This window comes from Vulpes vulpes, chromosome 2, assembly GCF_048418805.1.
Source record: "Vulpes vulpes isolate BD-2025 chromosome 2, VulVul3, whole genome shotgun sequence".
In the NCBI taxonomy this organism is placed as follows: domain Eukaryota; kingdom Metazoa; phylum Chordata; class Mammalia; order Carnivora; family Canidae; genus Vulpes; species Vulpes vulpes.
Genome location: NC_132781.1, coordinates 101,981,255 through 102,009,224, shown reverse-complemented (window position 1 = coordinate 102,009,224; position 27,970 = coordinate 101,981,255). Strand labels below are relative to the sequence as shown.

Sequence of the window (27,970 nt, the reverse complement as noted above, 5' to 3'; positions counted from 1 at the left end):
GGACTTACAGCAGAAGTGGCCCCTGGGAGACCGGCCGCCAGCCAGCGCCGCGCGCCGCGTGTTGAGGCCGAAACATGAGCCCGCCCTGCTCCCGGAGCCGGGCTCGGGCTTCCGCGGCTGTTGGTCCTGGGCCTCACCTGCCACGCGGTGGTCCGCGGCCGGCTGCTGCCTGGCCTCCGCCGAGGTGCCCGCCTCTTGCGTCTGTCCAGTAGCCGGTCGGACTACGAGCTGCGCTCCTGTGAGACTCACGCTCCGTTAGCCCCGTCCCTCGGCTCCCGGACTCTGTCCTCCGAAGACCTCCTGGGTGGATCGCGGCACAGCGTGGCGGCCTGGCTCTCACGTGGGAGCCCAGGCGGCGTGGACTTAGCTGCGTGGGATTGTGTGGTGGTGGGTAATGTTGGACAGGTACGGGGTCAGTACCTGATGCGGCCCAGACCGTCCCTTGACTCTACAGCCGGATCTACTCTTCTCCGGGTAATGAGAAAGGGTATTTATGGGAGGGATCCTTGGCGTCATTAACGATTCAACATGTACGCAAACAGGGCCGGTGAAAGTGTAGGTGTTGGACACGGAAAGGACACTTCATCTGTCCTCAGAAAATGCAGTGTTACCGGGAAATAGACCGACAAGTAGGCAACCACAGTTATTAAAACTTGTCTTCTTTTGAACTTAAAAAAAGTGAAAGTACCCCTCCTGTAGCTGAGCACGTTATTTTTTTATATCTTCAAAGTGGGGTGGTTTTTTTTTTTTTTTTACTGTATAAGCATAAAGTTTATTAGAATAAGCCTATTTTATGATTTTTTTTCTAATCCCGAAGAATATTATGTAAAAGTCAGGTGCTTTGCAAATAAAGAGATGGTTAGTACCCATCTGTGGCTTGATCCAGGTTTGTACATTACTCAATAGGTAGACTTTGCCATGGTAAAGTCTAGTAATAAACACTTGTATTTACAGTAATCCTACCACTTAGATTTTATCACTTGCCCTTTTCACAGATAGGGAAGCAGATAACGAGGATTTACATTTCTGGCCAAGCTCACAGTTGGCAGATACAGCACTACATAATTCTAGCAGGCTATTTTCATTTAGAGATCATTTTCCCCGATTAAAACAAAACCGCTCACTCTTAAAAAGACGTAGTATGGCAAGGCCAAGTAGGAAAGCAGATGAAATCTGTGAAGGTTTCTATTATAGTGTAGCTAAACCTTTGATGAACAATAACCCACCATGAGAACATGCAGAATAGCAAGTAGTTTTCTTTTTCTTAAGATTATTTATTTATTCATAGAGACAGAGAGAATGAGAGGCAGAGACACAGGCAGAGGTAGAAGCAGGCTCCATGCAGAGAGCCCGACGTGGGACTCGATCCAGGATCACACCCTGGGCTGCAGGCGGCACTAAACCACTGCACCACCAGGACTGCCCGTAGCAAGTAGTTCTTTTGACCCAAGTAAGCCAAATGTGTGTCTTAGGAAGTTAAAGCCATTGAGCTGTGCAAGTAGCTGCCAAAGAACAGACTCCTCTTGTGCAAAGACTAGGAACAGCTTGGGTCTTTTTGACTGTACTTATATGAATGAAACAACCAATATTGATTAACAAAAATGGAGTAAGTGTGTAATCGAAAGCATTTTCAAAGTTATTTTGATGTTGGGGAGTTAACTATACTTCAAGACATTTTCTTTCCATAGTGATGACACTGTTTAAAACATTATCATGGTTTTACAGCCAAGGAGAGATTAGGCACATAGTACTACGTGTATATGTATACCATGTCTTGATTCATAGTACTTCCTGAAAACATCTCTTGATGTTTGTATTTTTTTTTTCTTGATGTTTTTAGATAAATGATCAATGAATTGTCAAGGTAACTGTGGTAAGAGCATTTATTGACAGAAGAGGTTCAAACATAGTTGCCCTGAAAGATGAACAGTTTTTGTGGATTTCCTATTCTTAGGCAAAACTGAATTCTAAACAATTAAATTTTGGAATTACTGATTTCTCTGAGATTTTGAGATAAAGTCTAAATATACATTTGGAATTTTGTCTTGGGTTTGTAGTCTTTGACTAATTACTTAGATAAAGTGTAACAAAGGTGAGGGCTGGGGACCTCTGAAGCAGTTGACCTCTTTTGCTCCATGGCCAATGTTTAACTGTATTGACTGATCAACTGCCTTGCCAAAATGTCAATCAGTCGGTACAAAATCATGAGTATTAATGAACAGTATATACTGTCTGTGTTCTACTAAAATGTTAGGGCATTGTGAGAAATGCATTAATTATAAGTCTATTTCCACATAGTGGCTCTCCTAAAAGAGAAGAAAAGACACTGTTGGTTCTACTTTTAATTGTAGAAGAATTTGTTTTCCGCGGTGAATGCTGAAATCAGCTGTTTTTGGTTAACTACCCATTTATTCCCATTGATGTGTCTTACATACCATGTATTTAGAGGAAAATAGAAAGGTTAAATCTGGTCCACACTTGCCTGTTTTTATATTCATATGGGAAAGATAGAAGACTACTCTTATTTCTCTTATAACTGACATTTGGTTCACCTAGGCTTGAGTGGGCTAGATAGAAGTTAATCCAAACAGTTGGATAAATTGTCCTGATGCCACCTTTCTCTACTGATTCAAAATAACATTTTCAGTATATAGAGAATTCTTAACATTACTTTGGGTTGTTTCTGTGCTTTTTGTTAAGTTCCTTTTTTCCTTGTGTCTATTTTTGGAATGACTATTTTTAGTTATTATGTTTCTATAATTTATAAGATGAGGAAATTCCCATTTCTAAAAAACATGTTTTTATTTTTCAAGATTTATACTTTAAGATGATCTGTTTCTTCAAAAAAAATCATTCTAAGATGTTGGTTGGATTTCCATATGTTTATTAAATAATTTGGGTACAGTGACATCTTGACAATATAATTTCTATCTGGAAACAAGTTTTTGTGTCCCTTTGTTTTGTGATTTTATTAATATACTTACCCTCTTCTGTTTGTTTCTGGTTTTAATTGGTTTGGATTAGGAAAACAGATTAAGATTTTTTTTAATTGTACTTAAAAGAAAATACATTCTGAGTAGCTAAAACATGTTCAAAGCTCTCTTTTTTGTACAGCTTTTAAAATAAGGTACATGTGCTTTAGCGCATGTTTTGTACATTTAGTAAAACATCATCTGTTGCCTGGTATTAGAAATTTTTATATGTATCTATTTTGCTACGATTTTTCTGAAGGGCAGAAAGAATGTGATTAACTGCCTGATATTTCTTGGTTGGATTCCATTGACTTGGCTAGTACTATAATTCTAAAACTATAATGCAGCTCGCCTCCACTTTATTTATACATTCTTATTTATAAACATATGCATCCTGTTGGTCTCCCACAAGAGAAAATCCTTACAGACAGGATATGTGTTTTGTTTTAAACTTTTTCCATCTCTCATCTTATTGGGTGGTTCCATTTACTATATATGTGAATATTGGATAGATATGGTTGAAAATGACAAAATAGGTTTTCAATAACAGAGTAGGAAAAAAAGAGATACAAATTGATTTTCTTAACTATAGTCCACATAAGGAATATTAATGCTGTCTGTGCAACAAATGAGAACATTAAGAAGAGTTTCTGTTGTGTTGCTTTTTTTGTTTTGTTGTTGTTGTTGTTGTTTTTAATCAGCTGTGTTGCCAGTTGATCCTGTTAAAGAAAATTATGTTCGTAAAGTGAAAAACTGTATTTTTTCAATTGCCTTCCCTACTCCTTTCAGATCAAGAGTACGTCTTGTAGCAGTTTCAAAGGTTAGGCTTTATTTTTTTCACAACACAAATACTTAAATCATTATAACTTTTGTCTAAAAAAAAGTTTTTAGTGTTGAATTGTTAGTCTATTAGGTAACTATTAACTAAATTATTATCTTTGTGTTTAAAATTCAGATACTTGGGGAATGTCATCCTTAGAAATCACTTTTTGATACTGATTCCTGGAGCCTAGTACTCTGTTTCATCCTAAAGTTATTTTACAAAGAAAATACGCCTTTTTGTAAAAGGGGCAAATGAGTTTAATTCTTAGAAATGGGCTCTAATAACAAATTCCTAATTGTTCTTCCATGATACAATTGAAATTGGGATAGAATAGGACATTTTATATTTTCTAGTTCCTTTAAAGAATGTGTGCTAAGAAAAATACTATTTTACTATGTATCACAAGAAATAAATAAAAATTTTAAAACTATCTAATAGAACTGATTTTCCAAATAGCATAAATAATCAAACAAAGTATGGTACATCCCTCATAAAAACATATTAATATACTTTTGGAAGAGGTTCATTCTTTTAATTTTCTTCCTTCAAGTTTCTTTTCTCCAAAATTATTAAAGGATTTCTTAAATTTGTAAGTTTTTTTTTGTTTTTTTGTTCTTGTTTTTTTCTGCCTCAGGTAGTTCTAGAAGATATTTTGGACCTTGACTTTATCTGTCTCAGAAACAGATGATTTTATCCAGCTTGTGAGTGGTGAGAGACTGTATTTGGATCTATTCCATTGGCTCACAGTTATGGTGGCCACCAGGTATGAGCAGCATCAGCATTACTTGCCTCGTGTAAATATAAACAGTTGGTGGAAATGCTGTCCCATTAGTGAAGTTATTTTGCATTAATTCCTATAATGTTAGTGTCTGGAGACTTCAACAAGATGTTTATAGAAGAATGTGTCATAAGATGTTCATAATTAGCTGATGTGATTTCTTGTTGTGATAAAGCTCATGCCCAACTTTCTTTGATGGAATCAAGAAAACCGAGGTAACAATTATTGCTAGAGAACTCATTCAGAGAAGTTTTGGCAGGAGATTTAGGCAAAGTCAAGTAGCACAAATATCAATATAAAAGCCTCAGAAGGATAAGGAGATAATAGTTTTGCTAGGATAGCTGCAGAACAAAGTTTTAGAACTGCTAGGGACTGCTAGAATTTAATCGGAATTAATTGGGGGATATTATATATGTTGAATCAATTAGGAAAGCATCTTCTAGAAATAAAGTTAAGACTTTGAAGCAAGGCACACCTGGGTGGCTCAGTGGTTGAGCATCTGCCTTTGGCTCAGGTCATGACCCTGGGGTCCAGGGATCCAGTCCGCATCAGGCTCCCTTCAGGGAGCCTGCTTCTCCCTCTGCCTATGTCTCTGCCTCTCTCTCTGTGTCTCTCCTGAATAAATAAAATCTTAAAAAAAAAAAAAATTTAAAGCAAGTTCAGGGTGTGGTATCTGACTAATTTTATAAAAAAGGGAGAAAGAGAAGGAACAGAGGCCCAATTGTTGAACTAGATAAGATTTAACAGTCTGATTGTCTGGGAGCTGGTTTACTCTGGAATAATTTTTTGGGAAAAGTAGCGAAGTATAATAGGGTTGGAGTAAGGATGAAATTGGGAAATGTGAAAAGTGCTTCCATGATAGCTATAATAATAATATCAGGTTCTGGTTTGTTGGGTGCAGTTAATTCCTTTTAGATTTTTGTTGCTTTCGTTCCTCAATGTCCTAAGAAGCAAAAATATCATAGAAGCTAAGCTAACATAAGCTGAGAAGCGAAGTGACATAGATAATTAGAACTGAAAACGACCTCAGGAGTCATCTGTATGACAACCTTGAACCTCAGCATCTTGATCTTTAATGTGCAAGGGTTGACCAAGTCAATTCCAGGAGTTGTGAGAAGTGCTGAGGCAGAGAAATCCACTTAATTTTATTTAACACCCTTTTTTTCAAACATACTCGACTGTAGGGTTTTGTTGGGCTTTGTTTTTAAGGAATAATTACTAACATTTTGCTGAACTATGTTTTTTCAATTTAGAAACTTCGGGACTAGATGATCCTTATTTTATTTATTTATTTTTTCCTAGCTCCCAAATATAGGGATTCCATAGTTCAAAAAGTCATTCCCCACATAGGTTAAATTGATTAGTGTTTTGTACCAGTACTTACGTGTACTGTTAAAGTACAAATGCAGACCTTAAGCCTGCAGAGTTTTATTAAGCTGTGGTTTTTTTTGTAGTTTTTTTTTGTAGTATAGGTTAAATTTTTATCAATTTCACATTTCATCTCTTGCTTCTGATTTGAAATTATAAATATTTATAAGGATGGCTTTGCCATTTTGAAGAGTAAATGATTTTTATTTTTTAAACGATTATATTTATTTATTCATGAAAGACCCAGAGAGACAGGCAGAGGGAGGGGCAGGCTCCCCACGGGGATCCCTGGACCCCGGGATCACAACCTGAGCTAAGGCAGATGCTCAAGCACTGAGCCACCCAGGTGTCCTAGTAAACGATTTTTATTAATAGAGAGCTACCTTCTTGTTTCCCCTGACTTCCGTCCTGGCTCTGGATTCACCATTCTTTCTTCTTCTTTTTCACAGTATGGGATATATCTAATGTATTGTTGACTTTAAAAATTCCAAGGTATCCTGAGAGCACCTCTCAGATTTGTGGTCTTAGAGGTTATTACATAGCTAAAATTAATGGTAGTCTGTTTCTGGTTAAAATAAAAAATCAAAATACTGGGTAGATTTTTCTCAAATTCATGTTTTTCTGTCAGAACTATAAACATAGTTTAAATATTCCACACCTGTTTATAGAACTCCTTTTATGTGCCAGGAGTTAAAATGGTGAAAGATACCTGTCCTCTTTGCTCAGATTGCTAATACTCTAGGGTAGAGGATAGATAAAGAAATGAATTCTGATTACATCAGGGTTATGATGGGGTCGATAGGAATTTGGGAATTCACAAAACCATCCTCCTAGTCCCAGAAAGTCTGGGAAGTCTTCTGTGGAAGTAACATGCATCTGGAAAATGGAGTAACGTCTAAGCAAATCACTGCCAGGAATGATAATTATTACCATTTTACAAGCACTTACATATGTTAGATGTAGTACATAGCATGTGTTAGCATTTATTCTTACAACAACCTGGCAAGGGTTATCCTATTTTTACAGAAATGAAAGGTCAGTCTCAGTGGGATTAAGTAACTCAAATTTGCATATCTAGTAAGTGGCATAACTGGAAGTTGGGCAACCACAAACAGAAAAAGTTGGAAACAGTTGACTGTAAGTTCAAAAGCAATCTTCTCGGGTACAAGTATATTCTTGATTTTACATTGCATACATGTACTATCGGTAAATTTTCTATGAATAAATTGTTCCTACTTCATATTCCAGAATTAAATAGGTCATTTCTAAGTATTTTACACCTAACAAACTTTTTTTTTTTTTTTTTTTTTTTTTTATGATAGTCACAGAGAGAGAGAGAGAGAGAGAGAGAGAGAGGCAGAGACACAGGCAGAGGGAGAAGCAGGCTTCATGCACTGGGAGCCCGATGTGGGATTCAATACCCCGTCTCCAGGATCGTGCCCTGGGCCAAAGGCAGGCGCCAAACCGCTGCGCCACCCAGGGATCCTACACCTAAGAAACTTGAGCTCAGCTGTAAGATGATGAAGTTAATCATGTGTCTCCAATTTATATTTTTAAAATCAATTTCACTTACGTCTTATTGATTGAATTTTATTTTCACCTTTGTTCAAGATGTTGATTATTATAATCCTAAAAATGCAACACCCCATTCTCAATTTGGACAAAATAACTTTGGCTATAAAATTACTATGAAAGCTTCAAAGGTTAATAAGCATGAATAATTTTCCTTTGTCTCCTTTAGTTTGGGATATGGGCAGATCAGCTCGGGGACGGAAGAACCCACCTTATTGGAATTTACATGAACAGGTACCACATGTTTCCTGGTATAATAGCTTTTCTGGTAAATATTAACATGAATTTTTTAATACTTAGATTTCTTTGTTGTTGTTGAAGGCAGGGTGAAAAGTGGGAGCTCCAATTAAAAGGCTCAGGAAAGACCCCATACTCCCAGTACAGTTTGATATTTTTTTAGAGTCATCTAAATAAAAATTGATGTTGTCTCTTAACTATACCTGAAAAGCTTTTTTCTCTTATTTGCCCTAGAAATGGTGATGGCAGAGCCGTACTTTGTTCCTCAGTGAGAGAATTTTTATGCAGCGAGGCTATGCACTCTCTTGGAATTCCAACTAGCAGAGCTTCAAGGTAATTCCTTTTTCCTGAAAGCTAACTTTCAGGACTGCATCATGTTATCTGCAGGCATGTGTCAGTACATTGAGCAGATAAATCTCTGGTAGCATGACTTCTCATTGTTTCCTAGGGTTTTAGGGACTTCTTGTAGCTTGCTAGCAGTTAACGTATAACTTTAATTGTTGGATTCTCTTATGTTTCAGTCTAATTGTGAGTGATGATGAGGTATGGAGAGAGATCAGTTCTACAATGGAAACATTACGAAAGAACGATGTAATAAAATTTCTAGAATACTTACATAAAATTAGGCTAAGTTCCTAAAGAATAACAGATCCTGCACCTCTTTGCAGTCTTATTAAAAAATGACCCATGGTTCAAGATGTAATTGCAGCATTAGGATATTATCATAGAACATCCTTTCTTCACATCATCAGCTCTTTGGTTTCAAACAGCAGGAATCTGGGAAGTGAACAAAAATGTTTATGGACAGCCAGCAAAATGTTACAAAGCCAGGACACGAAAGATCATATACCTTTTTCTGAGGAGAGACTCCTCCGATCTTTCCTCAGAGCCCGACTGCTCTTACTTCATGCTTTCTTCCAGTTGGTTCAGTTAACTTTTTCCTCAGCCATTAGTAGGCCAGAAATAAAAAATTAGGAAGGGGTGAGAAGTGTGCTGTAGAGCAGCAAAGAGAAAAAATGAGAGAAACTTGACCCTGAATCTCTGGGGAGAGAAGAGACTTGAAAATCAACAGTATATGTTTTTTAAAAAATAAAAATAAAAAAATTAAAAAATTAAAAAATAAATGTTTTATTTATATTCATTCATTCATTTATTCAGAGTAAGCTCTACAACAATGTGGGGCTTGCACTCACTCCCCCGACATCAAGAGTTACATGCTCTACCGACTAAGCAAGCCAGGGACCCTACTAATAAACTTATTCAGCACCTTAGAAAGCAGAGTTGTTGAAGGCTGCTGATAGCTGCACATGTTTTTTGGGGGCCTGTGCACATCACTGTGTGACAGGACAGGATTTTTCCTGTTATTCACAGTGATTTACTGAGTGTGCATGTTATATTCTTTATGCTTAGCACCTAATATGTTTTGACAAGATTTTCATTAAAAAAAAAATCTCCCTAAGATATTCATGCTTAAAGGAGTTCAGGGTTACTTATCTTTGAGATTAGGAAGGATTTCAGTGGGAAAAAAAGAAGCAGTGTGCTGGGCATGTGGAGCAGGAAATAGCACAGAGGCTCAGGGGTAGCAGTGAGTGTGGTATTGTATCAAAGCACAGCACCAACTGAGCAGGAGGCTTTGTTGCCTGGAATAGACTTCATCTTGACATCTAAACACACCTAAGTACAGCATTCCTTTGGAGAAAAGAATCACGCAGTTCTATTTACTAACTATATGACTAATGGCGGCAATAGAGGGTACAAGTACTAATACAAAAATACATAGACTCACTTTATTTCTTCAGTGTATGCATAAGTTAAAATGTACACAAAACTTTATTTATTGAGGTTAATTTTCAGTTAGTTATACCAATAGAAGGCCCTTACAGGGAGTATGCCATGGAAATCATTCACTGATTCCTATTCCAGAATGAGGTACAAGGAAAAGGTCACAGCAGAGAAGACAGTGGGATTCCAACATTTAGAGCCTAATGTTTAGGTGAGCAGACTTTACTGAGATTGGAGCTGTGGTATTTCTGAAAGTGTTATGGTTCCCGACATCCTAACTGATTCAAGGCTTAAAGAACTAGAGGGAAAAAAATCCTTGATCCTTTCTAGGGTATAAATTTGTCACTTTTCTGATAAATTCAGTTACTGTTTTTTTTTTTTTTTTACTAAAATCATTTAAATTTTCAGAGAAGCATATTATGCTATATATGCATAGTTTAAAATAACTTATGCTAAAATGTGTGTTTTTCAGGTGCAGTAGTGCTGCGTGTTGCAAAATCATGGTTTAGAATTGGATCGTTAGAAATTTTGGCTCAGGGGATCCCTGGGTGGCGCAGCGGTTTGGCGCCTGCCTTTGGCCCGGGGCGCGATCCTGGAGACCCGGGATGGAATCCCACGTCGGGCTCCCGGTGCATGGAGCCTGCTTCTCCTCCCTCTGCCTGTGTCTCTGCCTCTCTCTCTCTCTCTGTGACTATCATAAATAAAATAAAATAAAATAAAATTCTTAAAAAAAAAAAAAGGACACATTTAAAAAAAAAAAAGAAATTTTGGCTCAATATGGTGAATGGGATTTACTAAGGTTAGAAAATGACTTTTTTTTTTTTAAATGACAGAAGACTATTTAAAATATACATTTGCTGTGAAGCTAAAGTATTTTGGGTTTTCTTACAAGTAAAATCAAATATTTCAATTAATAAATCTTTTTAATACTTGCTATATGTGGGCTTTCTCAGAGGCTAAAAGAAGTGTAAGACCCAGTAGATCCTTTTCTCAAGGAATTTTTAATCTAGTATGCAACCCAGTTTCAACACTGAGGGCATCTGTGCTATTCATAGCCCTGGATGGAAGTGATTCAAACCCTCAAGCCCACAGTCTGCACAAGCCCAAAGATCTCCATCCAACTTTTGGGATTCCCAGAGTGTGTGTTCTCTCTCATGTCTTTTCTTCCCTAGACTCCAGGTTTGACACGCGTGAGATGCCTATTTTGCTCAGGGTTGACCCAGACTTGAAACTTAGCACCTTCAACAGGACATGTCTTCAGACAAAACCAAACAAACAAACGGGCAAAATTTACACAAAGCATTTAAGATTAGAGTATATCTTACTGAAGATCTTCCTGTTGAGAGGACAGAGGATTGCTTCAAAAGAGCAAAAGCAATTAATTTTTCCCCTTGCATCATGCAGTACAGCTTTCAGCATTTTCTGATGTCTAGGTGCCTGCCCTGTCTATACTTAGAAATTCCAACTTTCTCAAGCAGGCTTAGCAAGATATGTCTTCAGACAAAAAACATTTCCTCCTTTAAGAGGAATTCTGCTTCCTTTTGTTAAGATAGTTTTAAAAAGTCATACAAATTTCCTTAGACAAACTAGGATTGTTTGGAATGTGGATCCTGTATTGTAGTTATCAGCATAAAAAATCCAGATACCTGGTCCATGAGGCATAGACATGAGAAAAGACATGAGGGAAGGCAATAAGCAGAGCGGAGAAGTCTTCACACTGGTCGGAGCCTCTGAGTCTCTTACTTTGGCAAGTGTTTACTGAGCTCATGGTCATCTCACTTGTTGAGAGAGTCATCTACACTCACTGGGCATTATTTCTAACTTCTCATTTGTATTTTGGGTCACTTCTGCTTGGATTCACAGTGTTACTGACATTTTTCCATCAATGTCATACTGGTAATACTTCCATTATTGTTCACTTATCTCTCTGGCATTTGATGTATATTAGTGACCACCTCGTCCTGAAAAATGTCTCTGTTGGCTCACATAACCACATGTATATTCCTGTTTGTTTCCCAAATGCCTGAAACAGTTCTTGACATATAAACAGTTACTCACATAATAAATTATTAAATGATTAGAAAAAAATACATATACACAAACATTAATCCATTCCTTTTGTTTTTGACTGTCTTTCAGTAATTCCCAAGTCATATCCACAAGGTCCAATTTTCTTCTAGATTCTTTCTCATCCAATGCATTAAACACTACTAGTTAGTTGACTAATCAGTTAAAATAGGAAATAAAAAATATGATACACAGACACCTTAAATACCCTATTTTCAAACATTGGCCAATTTTTTTGTCACCCCCATTGTGAAGCCTTATGTAACCCTGCAGACATAAATAATTGTTCCCTGCTCTGTTATCTTTATATCTTTTATATAGTTTTATTATTGCATGTATCACACTGTAATGTCATTACTTCTTCGTGTGCTCTTCTCCCCGATGGGCTCTGTGTTCCCTGAGGTGTGGGTCCTCTGAGTCTGGGTGTTGGCATATTTTCCCCCTGTGCCTGCACCTGGCATGGTGTACAGTATGTACAGTAGGTACACACTGGGTACTTATTGAACTAATCTGCATTTGTAATATAACATGATGGAATCTAATACTGTCTTAGAAAGACATTTCCAGTTTTTAAAAAAATTATTTATTTATTAGAGAAAGAAAAAGAGAGCACAGGCAGGGGAGGGGCAGAGGGAGAAGCAGACTCTCTGCTAAGCAGGGAGCCTGACTCAGGGCTTGATCCTGGGACCCTGATCATAATCTGAGCTGAAGGCAGATGCTTAACCAACTGAGCCACTCAGGTGCCCCATAAACACATTTCCAGTTTTGACTGGTTTTGAGGAAGTATTTCTCTATGGCTGTTTTGAGAGTAAAATCTTGGTTTAATTTTAAAAAGTTTAAGCTTGAATATAACAGATTCCTGAATTTCAAGGGCAGATTGGGATGATTTGATACTGGGGAACACTGATGCCCTGTCCTCTCTCTCCAGGACATTATTAGACTTCATCATACAGGAGCATTTCCCCTCAGTAAAGGTCACAGAACCTAACAGATACGTGGTAAGTTTTTAAAGAGAAAGGACAGTACTCGGTTTCTCTCACTGCCTGCCAATATCAACAGTTATAACTTAGAGCTTAACTAAAAGTAGGAAAGATGATGTAGAACACTTTGAACGTTTTGTCAGAGGAGAAGGTGAACCACTTCATAAACAAGACACAGATAAGAAAGTTGTTTTGTTTGAGAGGTATTCAGAGAAAAAGAACAGGTGTTACCACATCCAAACTCTAGATGTTATGTTTTGCACATATGTTTTGTAACTTGGTCTTATGTATTGTTTCTCACACATGAGATATATCGATATTTCTAAGTAGTTCTAAAATAAACACAATACATGACAGGAAAATGTGATTTCCTATTCTCATGGAAATGATTTGGTCTTTGTAACCCTCTTTCATTCTGTTAGCAGCTAGAGAAGGGAATTCTATTATTTTTCTTGGTGACTCAATTTAAAGGTTAAGAACTTACTTTGCTTACACTTAACTCCCTTGTGCTGAATTCTAATGCATTTCCTGTTCTTTTTTTTTTTTTTAATTCAATTTGCAAACAGATAGTATAATACTCAGTGCTCATGCCTTTCCTGTTCTTATTGGAAGTGGAAAAAGCCTGGCCATAATACTGTGTCTGAGACTTTATATATTATTTCTTGATGACTTATTCCACATTCTTCCATTCTTTTCTTACCCCTGCTAATTTCCATTCCTTTAGTCAACCTTTAGCACTCTGAATTCTTTCCATGTTCTCCTTGTGACTTATCAGAAGATCCTAAAACAGTACACATTCCTGAAAATCTGAAAAATTTCTGAATTTTATTTTAGGACTTTTTCTCTGTTGTGGTATCAGAGATGGCACAACTCATTGCCTTGTGGATGTCTGTTGGTTTTGCTCATGGTAAGTCATCTACTGATGTTTCATTTTTCTGATGGGAAAGTAGAGTTAATTTGTTGAAGCAGAAGACTTCTTTCTTGTACTTCAAAATATTCCCGCTGATGAGCTTCTTAAACTTTTACGGTGTATGAATTTGTTTTTAGCAGCAGAGAAAAAAATGTTCTTGTGTTTAAAATGGTTTTGAATGGAACAGTATGCACAAAATAGAATAAGCATCCTCAAATCGAGGAGGATGTTATTACCTGTAACGTTTTCTTTAAAAAAAAATTTATTTATTTATATATTTGAGAGAGAGAGAATGCATGAGTGAGGGGGCAGAAGAAGAGCTGCAGGAAGAAGCAGACTCCCCTGCTGAGTGCTGTACCAGAGGACCACCACCAAATGCTGGGCTCCATCTTAGGATCCAAAGATCTTGATCTGAGCTGAAATCAAGAGTTGGACACATGGGATGCGGGTGGCTCAGCAGTTGAGCATCTGCGTTTGGCTTGGGGCCTGATCCCAGGACCCAGGATAGAGTCCCGCATTGGGCTCCCTGTGGGGAGCCTGCTTCTCCCTCTACCTGTGTCTCTGCCTCTCTCTCTCTGTGTGTGTCTCTCATGAATAAATAAATAAATGTTTTTTTTAAAAAAAAGAGTTGGACATTTAACCGACTGAGCCACCCAGGTGCCCTAGCCTGTAAAGCCACCTTGTGGCTACATATTTAGAACTCTTTAAAGCTGTTTTTAAAATCTTTTTTTTTTTTTTTTTTAGATTTTATTTATATATTCATGAGAGACACAGGAGAGGGACAGAGACACAGGCAGAGAGAGAAGCAGGCTCCACACAGGGAACCCGATGTGGGACTCGATCCTGGGACCCCAGGATCATGCCCTGGGCCAAAGGCAGATGCTCAACTGCTGAGCCACCCAGGCAGTCCCTAAAATTTTAATCATAAAAGCACTGAATGCTTATGGTAAAGAATTGAAAGTATACAGAAGTGAGTGTGAGTTCCATTCCCCAGGGTAATCATTATTAACCATTTCATATCAATCCTTTTGGACTTTTTTTGGGATGATATTCATATACCTCCTGTGAAAAAAGCAGGGCTGGCTTGTGTGTTTGAAGCCATTTAGAGTGTGAAGTTGCATAGGAAGGAATTTGTTTTTCCTTCCTATGGAAAACAAATCGTATGTACCAGTGTCTCTAGATAAATATGAAAAGGAGATCCCACACATGTATTTTATTTCACTAAGCAATTATCACAGGGTTATTTCAGATAAATTGTACAGCTAATACAGTGGTGTGGTGGTAGAAAGAATTAGGTTGACTCATAAAATGGTTATTGTAAAACTTTTTGAAATCCCTGTCCCTTATCATAGGCATCCTCCGCATATCTCTGTTGGGGTGGGTTAGGGTTGGGAGAGTAGCGTAGGTGTTTTAGAGTTCTTGCTATGATGAACTATACCAAGTGACTACCAGGCAACTATATCTTTGTATTCTTGAAGGTGACTTTTTGAGGACAAACCCCTAAAGTGGAATGGCTGGGTTAGAGAGTCTGTACATTTAACATTTTGATATGCAGGGCCATCATGCTCTGAAAAAGGTTAAAACCCTATATTGGACACAGTGGCCAAATATCCTGTATTATGCTGGCATATCCATTCCCTGGCTTCCTCCTACCCCACACTCCTGTTGCCAGCCATAGTGCCCTTGCCTAGGGTGTGGGGGAAGGACGATACACTCCCTCTCCACTCTGCTAGTGGTCTGCAGCTGATGACTGTAACTAGAGTGCATATCCGTTTTCCCCTTTTCCCAACCTTTGAAAATGAGTTAATCTTATTCCTTTACCAGTTTCACTTCTATTCCAAGCAATATTTATTTTTAAAACAGAGGCAAGAAATTGAGGATAAGTAAGAGGAAAATTTCTTTCTTGGGACTTTTGTTCCTGTAGTATTGGAAATCTTTGTGGGGGTGAGGTCTAAAACAAAAGGCTAAATTTGGTTAAAAGATATAGTTTTAATGTATATTATGCTATTTGACATCACCAGTGAAACTTTCAATTGATAGTCTAATTTTGTGTCATTTCTAAAACAAATGCATTTCAATTACCTTTCCTATTCTGGATAATTTTATACATTTAAAAATGCTTTATTATTTTATTACCATGGTTTTGAAATCTTTTTGTTGTGGTTTCAGGTGTTTGTAATACTGATAACTTCAGTTTGTTATCCATTACAATTGACTATGGCCCATTTGGTTTTATGGAAGCCTATAACCCAGGTATGTGTGCTTTATGTGTAAATATGTGTGTGTATACACACATGTATTTTATTTCACTAAGAAATTATCACAGGAAAAAAAAGAAATTATCACAGGGTTATTTCAGATAAATTGTACAGCTAATACAGTGATGTGGTAGTAGAAGAATTAGGTTGACTCATAAAATGGTTTTTTTCTTTTTTTTTTTTGTGGTGCTCAATGTTCTAGATGCTATAGGGATACAAAAATGAGTCTTTTGTGGTCTCTACCCTTATGGAATTACATATTAGAGATGACAGGGAAGGTGGTAGGAGATATGTGTGAGACAGATGCAGGTGTAACTTATGGCATCTGGGCCTCAGCGGCAAGTGATTTAACTTCTCACCTTACCAACTTACAAAATGGAGGTCATAGTAACCCAATACTTACAAGGAGGGATCTTACCAGGCTTTGTGGAGGATGTGCCACCTGAAGTGAAATTTGAAGTTCATGTATGATCACCTGAAAATTCTTACATGTTGGAATTGTATTCCTCTAGTAGGCAAATAATTCATATTTTAAAATAATTTCATATGTATAAATAGTAAGCGTTTTTGTGACTTTTGAGTTTAATGTTTAATGTCAGAAAAATTTAATAAATATAAATATATCTAATGAATATAAATTTATTAAGTTTAAATATAAACTTAGGGAGAGGCTATTTATTATAATCATCCCCATGATAAAATGCTAGTATTTTTTGTTTTAAACAGATTTTGTCCCAAACACATCTGATGATGAAAGAAGATATAAAATAGGAAATCAGGCCAATATTGGGATGTTTAATTTAAACAAGTTGTTGCAAGCTTTAAACCCATTACTGGATCCTAGGCAAAAGCAACTGTGGGTAAATTCTAAATCCACTACTTAAATCTGTGTGAAAATATATTTGTATAATGATCATTTTTTGAAAAAAACAGAAGCTAACATTTTAAAAGCCATCTTATTGTTTAGTCTTTAATAATGAAGGCATTTCAAACTGTACATTTTTCTCTAGTACAGTTTACCTTTTTCCCATAGTTATCAGGATAAAGTGTTTCCCTATTTATTGCTTTCTAAGTGTTGTGAAATTTTAGTTTATTTCTTCTTTGATCTAAGGGTTATTTATCACTGTTTTTCTTAATATCTAATTTTTAGACTTATTTTATCCACATATTTTTATATGTGTTTGGCAAAATCTATTTAAAATGTGTTAAGGTTTCTTTATGGCCCCAAGATAACGAATGTTGTGCATGTTTCGGTATAGTTAATACAAAAGAACGTATACTCCATAGACAGAGGTTTTACTATATCAAATTGAGTGTATTGAGTGTATTATTCAAGATGTTTATGACTCTATTTTTTAATCTATTTGATAAATTTTATTCATAAGAGATGTATATTAAAATCTCCCACTTTAATTGTATTTTTACTAAGTAATTTTTTCTAATTGTTTTAAATTTACATATTTTGCTATTGTATTATTGGTACATACAGGTTTTTACTTGTTTCCCTAAAATAAAAAAAAAAATGTGCCTTTTAGCCTAACATAATGAGATCTTGATTTATCCTTTTAATTCCAAATTTCAATTTATCTGATACTAATATTGCCATTCATGTTTTCTTTTTGTTGGATTTGCCTTGAGTCTCACTTTGTTTTTTAGCTTTCTTTCTTTCTTTTTTTTTTTTTTTAAAGATTTTTATTTATTTATTCATGAGAGACACAGAGAGAGAGAGAGAGAGGGGCAGAGACATAGGCAGAGAGAGAGAAACAGGCTCCATGCAGGGAGCCCGATGTGGGACTCGATCCAGGATTCCAGGATCACGCCCTGGGCTGAAGGCAGGCACTCAGCCACTGAGCCACCCAGGCGTCCCTTAGCTTTCTTTTAAAAAGATTTAAATTCAATTAGCCAAGATATAGTACATCTTTAGTTTCAGAGGTAGAGTTCAGTAATTTGTCAGTTGCGTATAATACCCAGTGCTCATCACATCATGTGCCCTCCTTAATGCCCATCACCCAGTTACCCTATCTTCCCACCCACCACCCCTCCAGTAACCCTCGGTTTCTTTCCCATTGTTAAGAGTCTCTCATGGTTTGTCTCCCTCTCTGATTTCTTCCCATTCCATTTTCCTCCCTTCCCCTATGATCCTCTTTGCTATTTCTTATATTCCACATATGAGTGAAACCATATGATGATTGTTTTTCTCTGATTTATTTTGCTCAGCATAGTACCCTCCAGTTCCAACACATCAACATAAATGGTAAGATTTCATCCTTTCAGATGGCTGAGTCATATTCCATTGTATATATATATATATATATGTACACACCACAGCTTCTTTATCCATTCATCTGTCAATGGACATCTGGATTTCTTTCTATAGTTTGGCTATTATGGACATCTCTGCTATAAACATTGGGGTGCAGGTGCCCCTTTGGATCACTACATTTGTATCTTTGGGGTAAATACCTCGTAATGCAATTGCTGGGTTGTAGGGTAGCTCTGTTTTTAACTTCCTGAGGAACTTCCAGGAGGTTCCCCTTGCCTTTGGAGATGTGTCTAGTAAGAAGTTGCTGCAGCTGAGGTCACAGAGGTTGCTGCCTGTGTTCTCTAGGATTTTGATGGATTCCTGTCTCACATTTAGGTCTTTCATCCATTTTGAGTCTATTTTTGTGTACGGTGTAAAAAAATGTTCCAGTTTCATTCTACATGTGGCTGTCTGATTTTCCCAACACCATTTGTTGAAGAGACTGCCTTTTTCCCTTTGGGTATTCTTTCCTGGTTGTTGAAGATGAGTTGACCATAGAGTTGAGGATCCATTTCTGGGTTCTCTATTCTGTCCCATTGATCTATGTGTCTGTATTTGTGCTAGTACTACGTTGTCTTGATGATCACAGCTTTGTAACAGAGCTTGAAGTCTAGCTTGTGATGCCACCAGCTTTGGCTTTCTTTTTCAACATTCCTCTGGCTATTCAGAGTCTTTTCTGGTTCCATACAAATTTTAAGATTATTTGTGCTAGCTCTGTGAAAAAATGTCAATGGTACTTTGATAGCAATTGCAGTTTTTTACCATTTTTATCACTTTGTTTTTTTAAATTTATTTTTTGTATATTTTTTTATTGGAGTTCAATTTGCCAACATATAGTACAACACCCAGTGCTCATCCCATCAAGTGCCCCCCTCAGTGCCCATCACCCAGTCACCTCAACCCCCTGCCCACCTTTTCCCGTTGTTCGTTTCTCAGAGTTAGGAGTCTCTCATGTGCTGTCACCCTCACTAATATTTCCCACTCATTTTCTCTCTTTTCCCCTTGAATCCCTTTCACTATTTTTTATATTCCCCGAATGAATGAGACCATATAATGTTTGTCCTTCTCCGATTGACTTAATCACTTTGTTTTAAAGTATGTTTCTTGGGCAGCCCAGGTGACCCAGCAGTTTAGTGCCGCCTTTGGCCCAGGATATCATCCTAGAGTCCCAGGATCAAGTCCCATGTCGGGCTCCCTGCATGGAGCCTGCCCCTCCCTTTGCCTGTGTCTCTGCCTCTCTGTCTCTGTGTCTCTCTTGAATAAATAAATAAAATCTTAAAAAAAAAAAAAAAGGTGTGTGTCTTATAAGAGCAAACAGTACCTATAGCCAGGTTTTAACTCAATGTGATGGTTTCTGTCTTAATAGAAGTATGTAGGCTGTTCACATTTATTGTAACAATTCATTTATTTTATTCCTATCTTACATCATCCTTTATTTTATGTATCAGTTCCCACTCCCCACTTTCCTTATCTTTTTATGATGTGGGCAGTTCATTTATCATCACCCCCTTTGTTGATGTTGAAACTACTGTATTCCCCACCGCCACTGACCATTTCCAGAACAAGTGGAAGGCAAAGCATATAGTGATTTCATTAACTCCAGGTAGCAAAAAGAGTTACTACAATAAACATTAAAGTTTTATATTCCATATATGGTTTCCTTAACTAATTTAATGTAATTTTAAAATACATTGGTAATACATCATAGTTAAAAAATCAAAGCAATATAAAACAATATTTATCAAGTAGTCATTCTTGTCTCCATTAATTTAGTATCACTTTTGCCCTGCAGAGTTCATTTATTCATTCAACAAATGTTTATTGAAGTGCTCAGTATGTGCCAGACACTGCTTTAAGTGCTAAGGGGATAGCAATGAATCAAACAGCACAATAATTGTGCCCTTGTGGTGCTTATTCTGGTGGGATAGACAGTCAAATAGAATAAATAAGTTACATAGCTTATTAGAAGGAGATACATACAACGAAGAAGAATAAAGCAGAAGATAGGGAATAAAGGGAGGAAAGGGTTCGCAGTTTTAAAAGGATGATCACTCAAGCAAAGGCTTGAAGAAATCACAGGAGCAAGCCACATAGATACCTGGGGGAAGAGTGTTCCAGGTACGGGACCAGCCTGTGCAAAGGCCCTGAGCAGGTGTGTGTGGGGAATTTAAGGAAAAGCAAGAAGCATCCTCTGGCTGCCTCAGAATGAGCAAGGGGAAGACTTACAAGGAATGAGGTTAGTAAGGTAAAGGGAGTGGAGCTTCAGAATGATTTGAGCTTTTGTATGATTTAAAATATGTTAAAGAATATTAAGAAATAGAAACTTAGTTTAAAGATAAGTTTAAGGTTAAGAATGCTTTAATCTTTACATTTTTATGAAATATGTGAACTGAGATTGATAAATATGACTATATTTATATTTAATATGTGAAAAGGTTCACTTTTGTTCTTGTAAAGTGTAATTCAAGAATGTTAATTTGAAATCAAGATTTAACTGTCCTTCCTTTTTTTTTTCTTCCCCTGTAGAGCCGCTCGGATTCTTGAGGGGTATCCTGTTCTTTATTATACAAGGTTTGTCCTTTGAATAGAGATATTGAAAGATCCTGATTGATTTGAGGACAGTTCGCAAAATAGTGAGAGTTGAACTGAACTGACACTTCTCTTTCAGATTTAGAGAATTGTTCAAAGCCAAACTGGGGTTACTTGGGGAAGGAAGGATGATGATGATTTAATTGCAGTTCTATTACATGTGAGTTTGTCATTTTATCTTTTTTTTCTTGACTAACATTTGAATTACTAATCAGCATATTCTTGAAGAATTGAAGTTGATAAATATAATTATTTTCCTTAGCTCATGGAAAAGACAGAAGCTGATTTTACAATGACATTTCGGCAGCTCAGTGAGATCACTCAAAGCCAGTTAGAGGAGCTCAGCATTCCCCACATAGTAATTTTTGACATTTGGTTTTCTCTTAATTAAATTTTCTTTAACAGATATATTGAGGCATAATTTACATGCCATAAAATTTCACTGGCCTTAAGCATATAATTCAATGATTTTTTATAATTTACAGATCAGTGCATTTATCACAACTATTTGATTCTGGAACAATTCCATCACCCTAAAAAAAAGATCCTTTGTGCCTATTTGCAGTTAATCCCTGTTTCCACTCTTAGCCCAAAGCAGCCACTAATTTACTTTATGTCTCAAGGTTTTCACTTTCTAGACATTTCCTATAAATGGAATCATACAATATGTGGTCATTTGCACTTGGCTTCTTCATTAGCCGAGTTTTGAGGTTCATCCATGTTATTACCTATCTCAGTGGTTCTTTCCTCTTTGTCACTGATTGGTACTCCGCTGTATGGATATACCATATTTTGCTAATCCATTTACCAGTTGATGGACATTTGGGTCATCTCCACTTCTTGGCTATAGTGAATAAATACTGCTCTGAACACTCACCTGCAAGTTTTTGGGTGAACATATGTTTTCATTTCTGTTGGATAGATACTAGGAGTGGAATTGCTGTATTGTTTAGTAAATGTGTGCTTGATTCTTTAAGAAACAGGGGATCCCTGGGTGGCTCAGCGGTTTCGCGCCTGCCTTTGGCCCAGGGCGCGATCCTGGAGTTCCGGGATCGAGTCCTGCGTCCGGCTCCCGGCATGGAGCCTGCTTCTATCCTCTCCCTCTGCCTGTGTCTCTGCCTCTCTCTCTCTCTCTATGTCATCATAAATAAATAAAAATAAACTAAAAAAAAAATAAAAAGAAACTGCCAAACTGTTTCTTTTTTTTTTTTCCTGTTTAAATGTTTATTTTTTTTTATTTATTTATTTTTAATTAATTTTTATTGGTGTTCAATTTACCAACATACAGAAAAACACCCAGTGCTCATCCCGTCAAGTGTCCACCTCAGTGCCCGTCACCCATTCCCCTCCAACACCCGCCCTCCTCCCCTTCCACCACCCCTAGTTCGTTTCCCCGAGTTAGGAGTCTTTATGTTCTGTCTCCCTTCCTGATATTTCCCAACATTTCTTCTCCCTTCCTTTATATTCCCTTTCACCATTATTCATATTCCCCAAATGAATGAGAACATACACTGTTTGTCCCTCTCCGATTGACTTATTTCACTCAGCATAATATCCTCCAGTTCCATCCACGTTGAAGCAAATGGTGGGTATTTGTCGTTTCTAATTGCTGAGTAATATTCCATTGTATACATAAACCACATCTTCTTTATCCATTCATCTTTCGATGGACACCGAGGCTCCTTCCACAGTTTGGCTATTGTGGCCATTGCTGATAGAAACATCGGGGTGCAGGTGTCCCGACGTTTCATTGCATCTGAATCTTTGGGGTAAATCTCCAACAGTGCAATTGCTGGGTCGTAGGGCAGGTCTATTTTTAACTCTTTGAGGAACCTCCACACAGTTTTCCAGAGTGGCTGCACCAGTTCACATTCCCACCAACAGTGTAAGAGGGTTCCCTTTTCTCCGCATCCTCTCCAACATTTGTGGTTTCCTGCCTTGTTAATTTTCCCCATTCTCACTGGTGTGAGGTGGTATCTCATTGTGGTTTTGATTTGTATTTCCCTGATGGCAAGTGATGCAGAGCATTTTCTCATGTGCATGTTGGCCATGTCCATGTCTTCCTCTGTGAGATTTCTCTTCATGTCTTTTGCCCATTTCATGATTGGATTGTTTGTTTCTTTGGTGTTGAGTTTAATAAGTTCTTTATAGATTTTGGAAACTAGCCCTTTATCTGATATGTCATTTGCAAATATCTTCTCCCATTCTGTAGGTTGTCTTTTACTTTTGTGGACTGTATCCTTTGCTGTGCAAAAGCTTCTTATCTTGATGAAGTCCCAATAGTTCATTTTTGCTTTTGTTTCTTTTGCCTTTGTGGATGTATCTTGCAAGAAGTTACTGTGGCCAAGTTCAAAAAGGGTGTTGCCTGTGTTCTCCTCTAGGATTTTGATGGAATCTTGTCTCACATTTAGATCTCTCATCCATTTTGAGTTTATCTTTGTGTATGGTGAAAGAGAGTGGTCCAGTTTCATTCTTCTGCATGTGGATGTCCAATTTTCCCAGCACCATTTATTGAAGAGACTGTCTTTCTTCCAATGGATAGTCTTTCCTCCTTTATCGAATATTAGATGACCGTACATTTCAGGGTCCACTTCTGGGTTCTCTATTCTGTTCCATTGATCTATGTGTCTGTTTTTGTGCCAGTACCACACCGTCTTGATGACCACAGCTTTGTAGTACAACCTGAAATCTGGCATTGTGATGCCCCCAGCTATGGTTTTCTTTTTGAAAATTCCCCTGGCTATTCGGGGTCTTTTCTGATTCCACACAAATCTTAAAATAATTTGTTCTAACTCTCTGAAGAAAGTCCATGGTATTTTGATAGGGATTGCATTAAACGTATAAATTGCCCTGGGTAACATTGACATTTTTACAATATTAATTCTGCCAATCCATGAGCATGGAATATTTTTCCATCTCTTTGTGTCTTCCTCAATTTCTTTCAGAAGTGTTCTATAGTTTTTAGGGTATAGATCTTTTACCTCTTTGGTTAGGTTTATTCCTAGGTATCTTATGCTTTTGGGTGCAATTGTAAATGGGATTGACAAACTGTTTCTAAAGTGGTGGCATTTAATTCAGTTTTAAAAGTATGTGTTGCCTTTTTATTTCAACATGAATACATTGCATTTATGGAATATTATGGGTATTACCAGAAGATTCTTACTTATTACAGATTTTTAGAGACAAATCTATTTCTAAGGTCTATCAAAAATTGAAATCCAGCTGAACAAATGTGAAGATTCAGTCGGCTTTATTCAGTGATTCATGAATTGTGGGGCATCCCATCTAGCAAATAGAGAGGAGCTCTGAGATGTTGCACAAAATGGGAGGCTTTTTTATTTTTATTTTTTTTTTATTTTTTAGTGGGAGGCTTTTATAGGCAGAAGAGGACAGGAACAAGGAAAGAACAGATTACATCATCTTTTTTTGGGAGGGGGGTAAGAAAGTGTTTATCAGGTGGCTTACCTCACTACTGCTGACCAGGAAATTTCTGACTGACCGGTTAAGATTATATTCTTGGGGGAGGTTGAAACTACAATTAGGTTAGATATTAAGTTTTGGCTTGGTGATGTGGCCTTAGCACAAGTGACTCAATTTTGAACAGGTTTAAGTATTTTATATTGTAATCATTGTTTATATTATTTTTGAGAATAAAATTCAGCCTTTTAAAAAAAATTTCAATCTCTTCATTATATTTCATGACATTCTCTACCTAGTTGACGTTATCTTTTTATAGCTTCAGAAATGCATTTTTTCAAAAAGCACTTATTGAAAACCTGCTATTATTGTTTTTTAAAGATTTTATTTATTTATTTGAGAGAGAGAGAGCACAAATGGGGGGGGGAGGGTAGAGGGAGTGAGAGAAGCAGGCTCCCTGCTAAGCAGGGAGCCAATGTGGGGCTTGATCCCAGGACTTTGGGATCAGGATCTGAGCCAAAGGTAGACACTTAACCAATTGAGCCCAGGTGCCCTGAGAACCCACTATTATTGGGAGCTTACTCTGGGACAAGTATTATAGTAAATGCTTCACAAAATATGAAAATATAATAACAAAAATAATAGCTAACATTTATTGAGTGCTTATTATGTTCCAGGCACTATCCTAAGAATTTTATATGTATAATCTGTGCCATGACATGAGTGGGTACTACTATTATTTCTATTTTACTGATAAAGAAACTGAGCCATGGAGAGGTTATGTAACCAGTGCCCGGTGACATAATTAGTAAATGTCTGGTGGGATTCCAACACTGGCAGCTTTCTCAAAAGTCCATGTTCTTAACCCCTGGAATATCTGCATCAAATTCACATAAACCTTTCTCTATCAGTAGCTCAATATAGTAATAAAAGTAAATTTTTCTTAGCTTTCAATTTATTTTCTGTCAATAGAAAAACAGTAGGATTCAATTCCCATGCTAACTCATGCCTGGTGAGGCCCCTTCTAAAGTCATTTCCATGCTATGGAGCACTTAGTTTATAGAATTTCATGTTAGAGAATGCTTTGAGCACTGAGGAAGCCCTCTCTGGGCCTCCTAATTCTCAAGCACAGTAGCTCCTGCTCCCACCATAGATCACTTCATCTTGACTAAACTACAAATGGGAGTCCAGGGAGAATGCAAAGGGTAAACATTTCCTCCCTCTGTCCCTCCACCTAGCCAGTCACCATGGGTTATGTAATAAGGAATTAAGGTCCTATGTCTTTTGAGTCCGGGTATCATCATTGCAGTAGCTGAATAAACTGGAGGAAAAATAAAGTTAAAGTGACTTGTTCAAGTTATTAACAGGTATAAATATTTAATTTTCTAAGATTTGGGACAATTTAAGTGAGAAGAGATCATTATACTTTTTAATTATTTCAGTAGTTTTGTATCTTTTGGACATGAGAGCTTTTCAACTCTCAGGCTGAGCTAACTGCTTAGCCTTTTATGTATATTTCTATAACACTTCTAAAATGACATTGAATTATTTGTTTACACACTTTCCTTAAGGCTGGGATCATGTCTTATTAATTTTTATATCCTTCCCACCTAACATAGTTCCCATCATAAAGTTGACATTCCATAAATATTTGTTGAATGAATTAAATAGATGATTAAACAAAATGCAGTTACAAATTAAGTTTTTTAAAGCAAATTGTACATTATTTAAAGGAAGGCTTTTGGATAATTTAAGTATTCATGTGTGATCTTATAAGGACTTTGTTTATCTTAAATCATGCCATTATGTGAATTTCCATGAATTAGCATTTTAGAGTTGATATAAAAATATATATTTAATATATGTATGTAAAAAAAGAAAACTATTGTTCTTTTTTGGTACTACTTTTACTTGAAATAGCATGCCTTAAAAAATCTGGATATTACAAGTTATTATTCAAGAATATAATTTAAAGTAACAAAGTTAAATAGCACTAATATTAATATAATAAGCAGCCTATTACTGCATTTTAATTTAGCAATTCTGGGCACTGAAGATGATTTCAAAGCACAAGCTTTTTCCTGCCTGGGTGTCGCAGTACCTTTTGAGGCTGAAGAGGTAAGGTGATCTAACCACTTCTAAAAAAGAATGTAATTCCATCAAAATCCTAGAGGAGAACACAGACAACACCCTTTTTGAACTTGGCCACAGTAACTCCTTGCAAGATACATCCATGAAGGCAAAAGAAACAAAAGCAAAAATGAACTATTGGGACTTCATCAAAATAAGAAGCTTTTGCACAGCAGAGGATACAGTCAACAAAACTAAAAGACAACCTACAGAATGGGAGAAGATATTTGCAAATGACATATCAGATAAAGGGCTAGTTTTCCAAGATCTATAAAGAACTTATTAAACTCAACAGCAAAGAAGCAAACAATCCAATCATGAAATGGGCAAAAGACATGAACAGAAATCTCACAGAGGAAGACATAGACATGACCAACACGCACATGAGAAAATGCCCTGCATCGCTTGTCATCAGGGAAATACAAATCAAAACCACAATGAGATACCACCTCACACCAGTGAGAATGGGGAAAATTAACAAGGCAGGAAACCACAAATGTTGGAGAGGATGTGGAGAAAGGGGAACCCTCTTACACTGTTGGTGGGAATGTGAACTGGTGCAGCCACTCTGGAAAACTGTGTGGAGGTTCCTCAAAGAGTTAAAAATAGACCTGCCCTACGACCCAGCAATTGCACTGTTGGGGATTTACCCCAAAGATACAGATGCAATGAAATGCCGGGACACCTGCACCCCGATGTTTATAGCAGCAATGTTCACAATAGCCAAACTGTGGAAAGAGCCTCAGTGTCCATCGAAAGATGAATGGATAAAGAAGATGTGGTTTATGTATACAATGGAATATTACTCAGCCATTAGAAACGACAAATACCCACCATTTGCTTCAACGTGGATGGAACTGGAGGGTATTATGCTGAGTGAAATAAGTCAATCGGAAAAGGACAACATTATATGGTCTCATTCATTTGGGGAATATAAATAATAGTGAAAGGGAATGGAGGGAAAGGGAGAAGAAATGGGTAGGAAATATCAGAAAGGGAGACAGAACATGGAAGACTCCTAACTCCGGGAAACGAACTAGGGGTAGTGGAAGGGGAGGAGGGCGGGGGGTGGGGGTGACTGGGTGGCGGGCACTGAGCGGGGCACTTGACGGGATGAGCACTGGGTGTGATTCTGTATGTTGCCAAATTAAACACCAATAAAAAAATAAATTTATTATTAAATAAAAAATAATAAAATAATAAAAAATGTAATGTATTGCTTTAGCAGAGACAACCAATCTAGGCTCTCTTCCCTTAATTTTCCAGATTTTGCTTTTTACTGTGGGGTCCTTTGCACCTGCTGAGGCTTCCTTGCAAACACCACACCTGTTCACTTCAACTCTGATAACACTGTTTCCTCAGGTGCCCTGAAGAGTTCATGCCCTGAAGCTCTGGAGAGCTCCTCAGGCTTCTAGCCATGCCTACTAGTTGTTACAACAAACTTGCAAGTAAAGACTTTATAGGTAGTGGCTTCTGAAGGGAGAGACAGGAAAACCACAGGAAGAAATAGCCCTTCCCAGTTGAATTGCTCCTGAGGGATGTTTATAAAGATGACCATGATTAATCAAGAAAAAGTTGATTTTCAGAAAACTATGTTTAAGATAAGGAAAGGTATCAGACAATTTAGATTTTCTTTTTTTAGACAAAACTATTTTTATAATTGGTAAAAATAAAAGGTTTGGGTTTAGCTAAAATGACTAAAGGTGGTATTCTATATATTATTTAATCAAAATCAGTATTTTCTATCTTTCTTTCAGACACTGATTCAATATAATTTTTGAAAAT

General features: G+C 37.1%; 2 protein-coding genes across 2 annotated transcripts in view; one reads left to right on the top strand and one right to left on the bottom strand.

Moving 5' to 3' along the window:
- PDSS1 (decaprenyl diphosphate synthase subunit 1) overlaps positions 1-466 on the bottom strand; it is a 49,949-nt gene extending 49,483 nt beyond the window's left edge. The window contains exon 1 of the mRNA XM_072742232.1: positions 138-466. The gene's annotated coding sequence lies outside the window, so the exon portion shown is untranslated. The remainder of the gene's footprint in view (positions 1-137) is intronic.
- Positions 348-26,562, top strand: LOC112931158 (protein adenylyltransferase SelO-like). Its single transcript, XM_072742297.1, has 10 exons — positions 348-474; positions 7,683-7,747; positions 7,985-8,083; positions 12,528-12,597; positions 13,414-13,486; positions 15,659-15,742; positions 16,474-16,603; positions 20,576-20,620; positions 20,718-20,798; positions 26,094-26,562. The coding sequence occupies exons 1-9, from the start codon at positions 424-426 to the stop codon at positions 20,779-20,781; spliced, it is 681 nt and encodes a 226-aa protein (XP_072598398.1). The 5' UTR covers positions 348-423; the 3' UTR covers positions 20,782-20,798; positions 26,094-26,562.
- Positions 26,563-27,970: the final 1,408 nt, after the last annotated feature.

Excerpts from the sequence above, each read along its gene's own strand:
- LOC112931158 (XM_072742297.1), top strand. The coding sequence starts at position 424 with ATGCGGCCCAGACCGTCCCTTGACTCTACAGCCGGATCTACTCTTCTC. Across the intron at positions 8,084-12,527 it reads CCAACTAGCAGAGCTTCAAG|GACATTATTAGACTTCATCA; the intron begins GTAATTCCTTTT and ends CTCTCTCTCCAG. Across the intron at positions 15,743-16,473 it reads TATGGAAGCCTATAACCCAG|ATTTTGTCCCAAACACATCT; the intron begins GTATGTGTGCTT and ends TGTTTTAAACAG.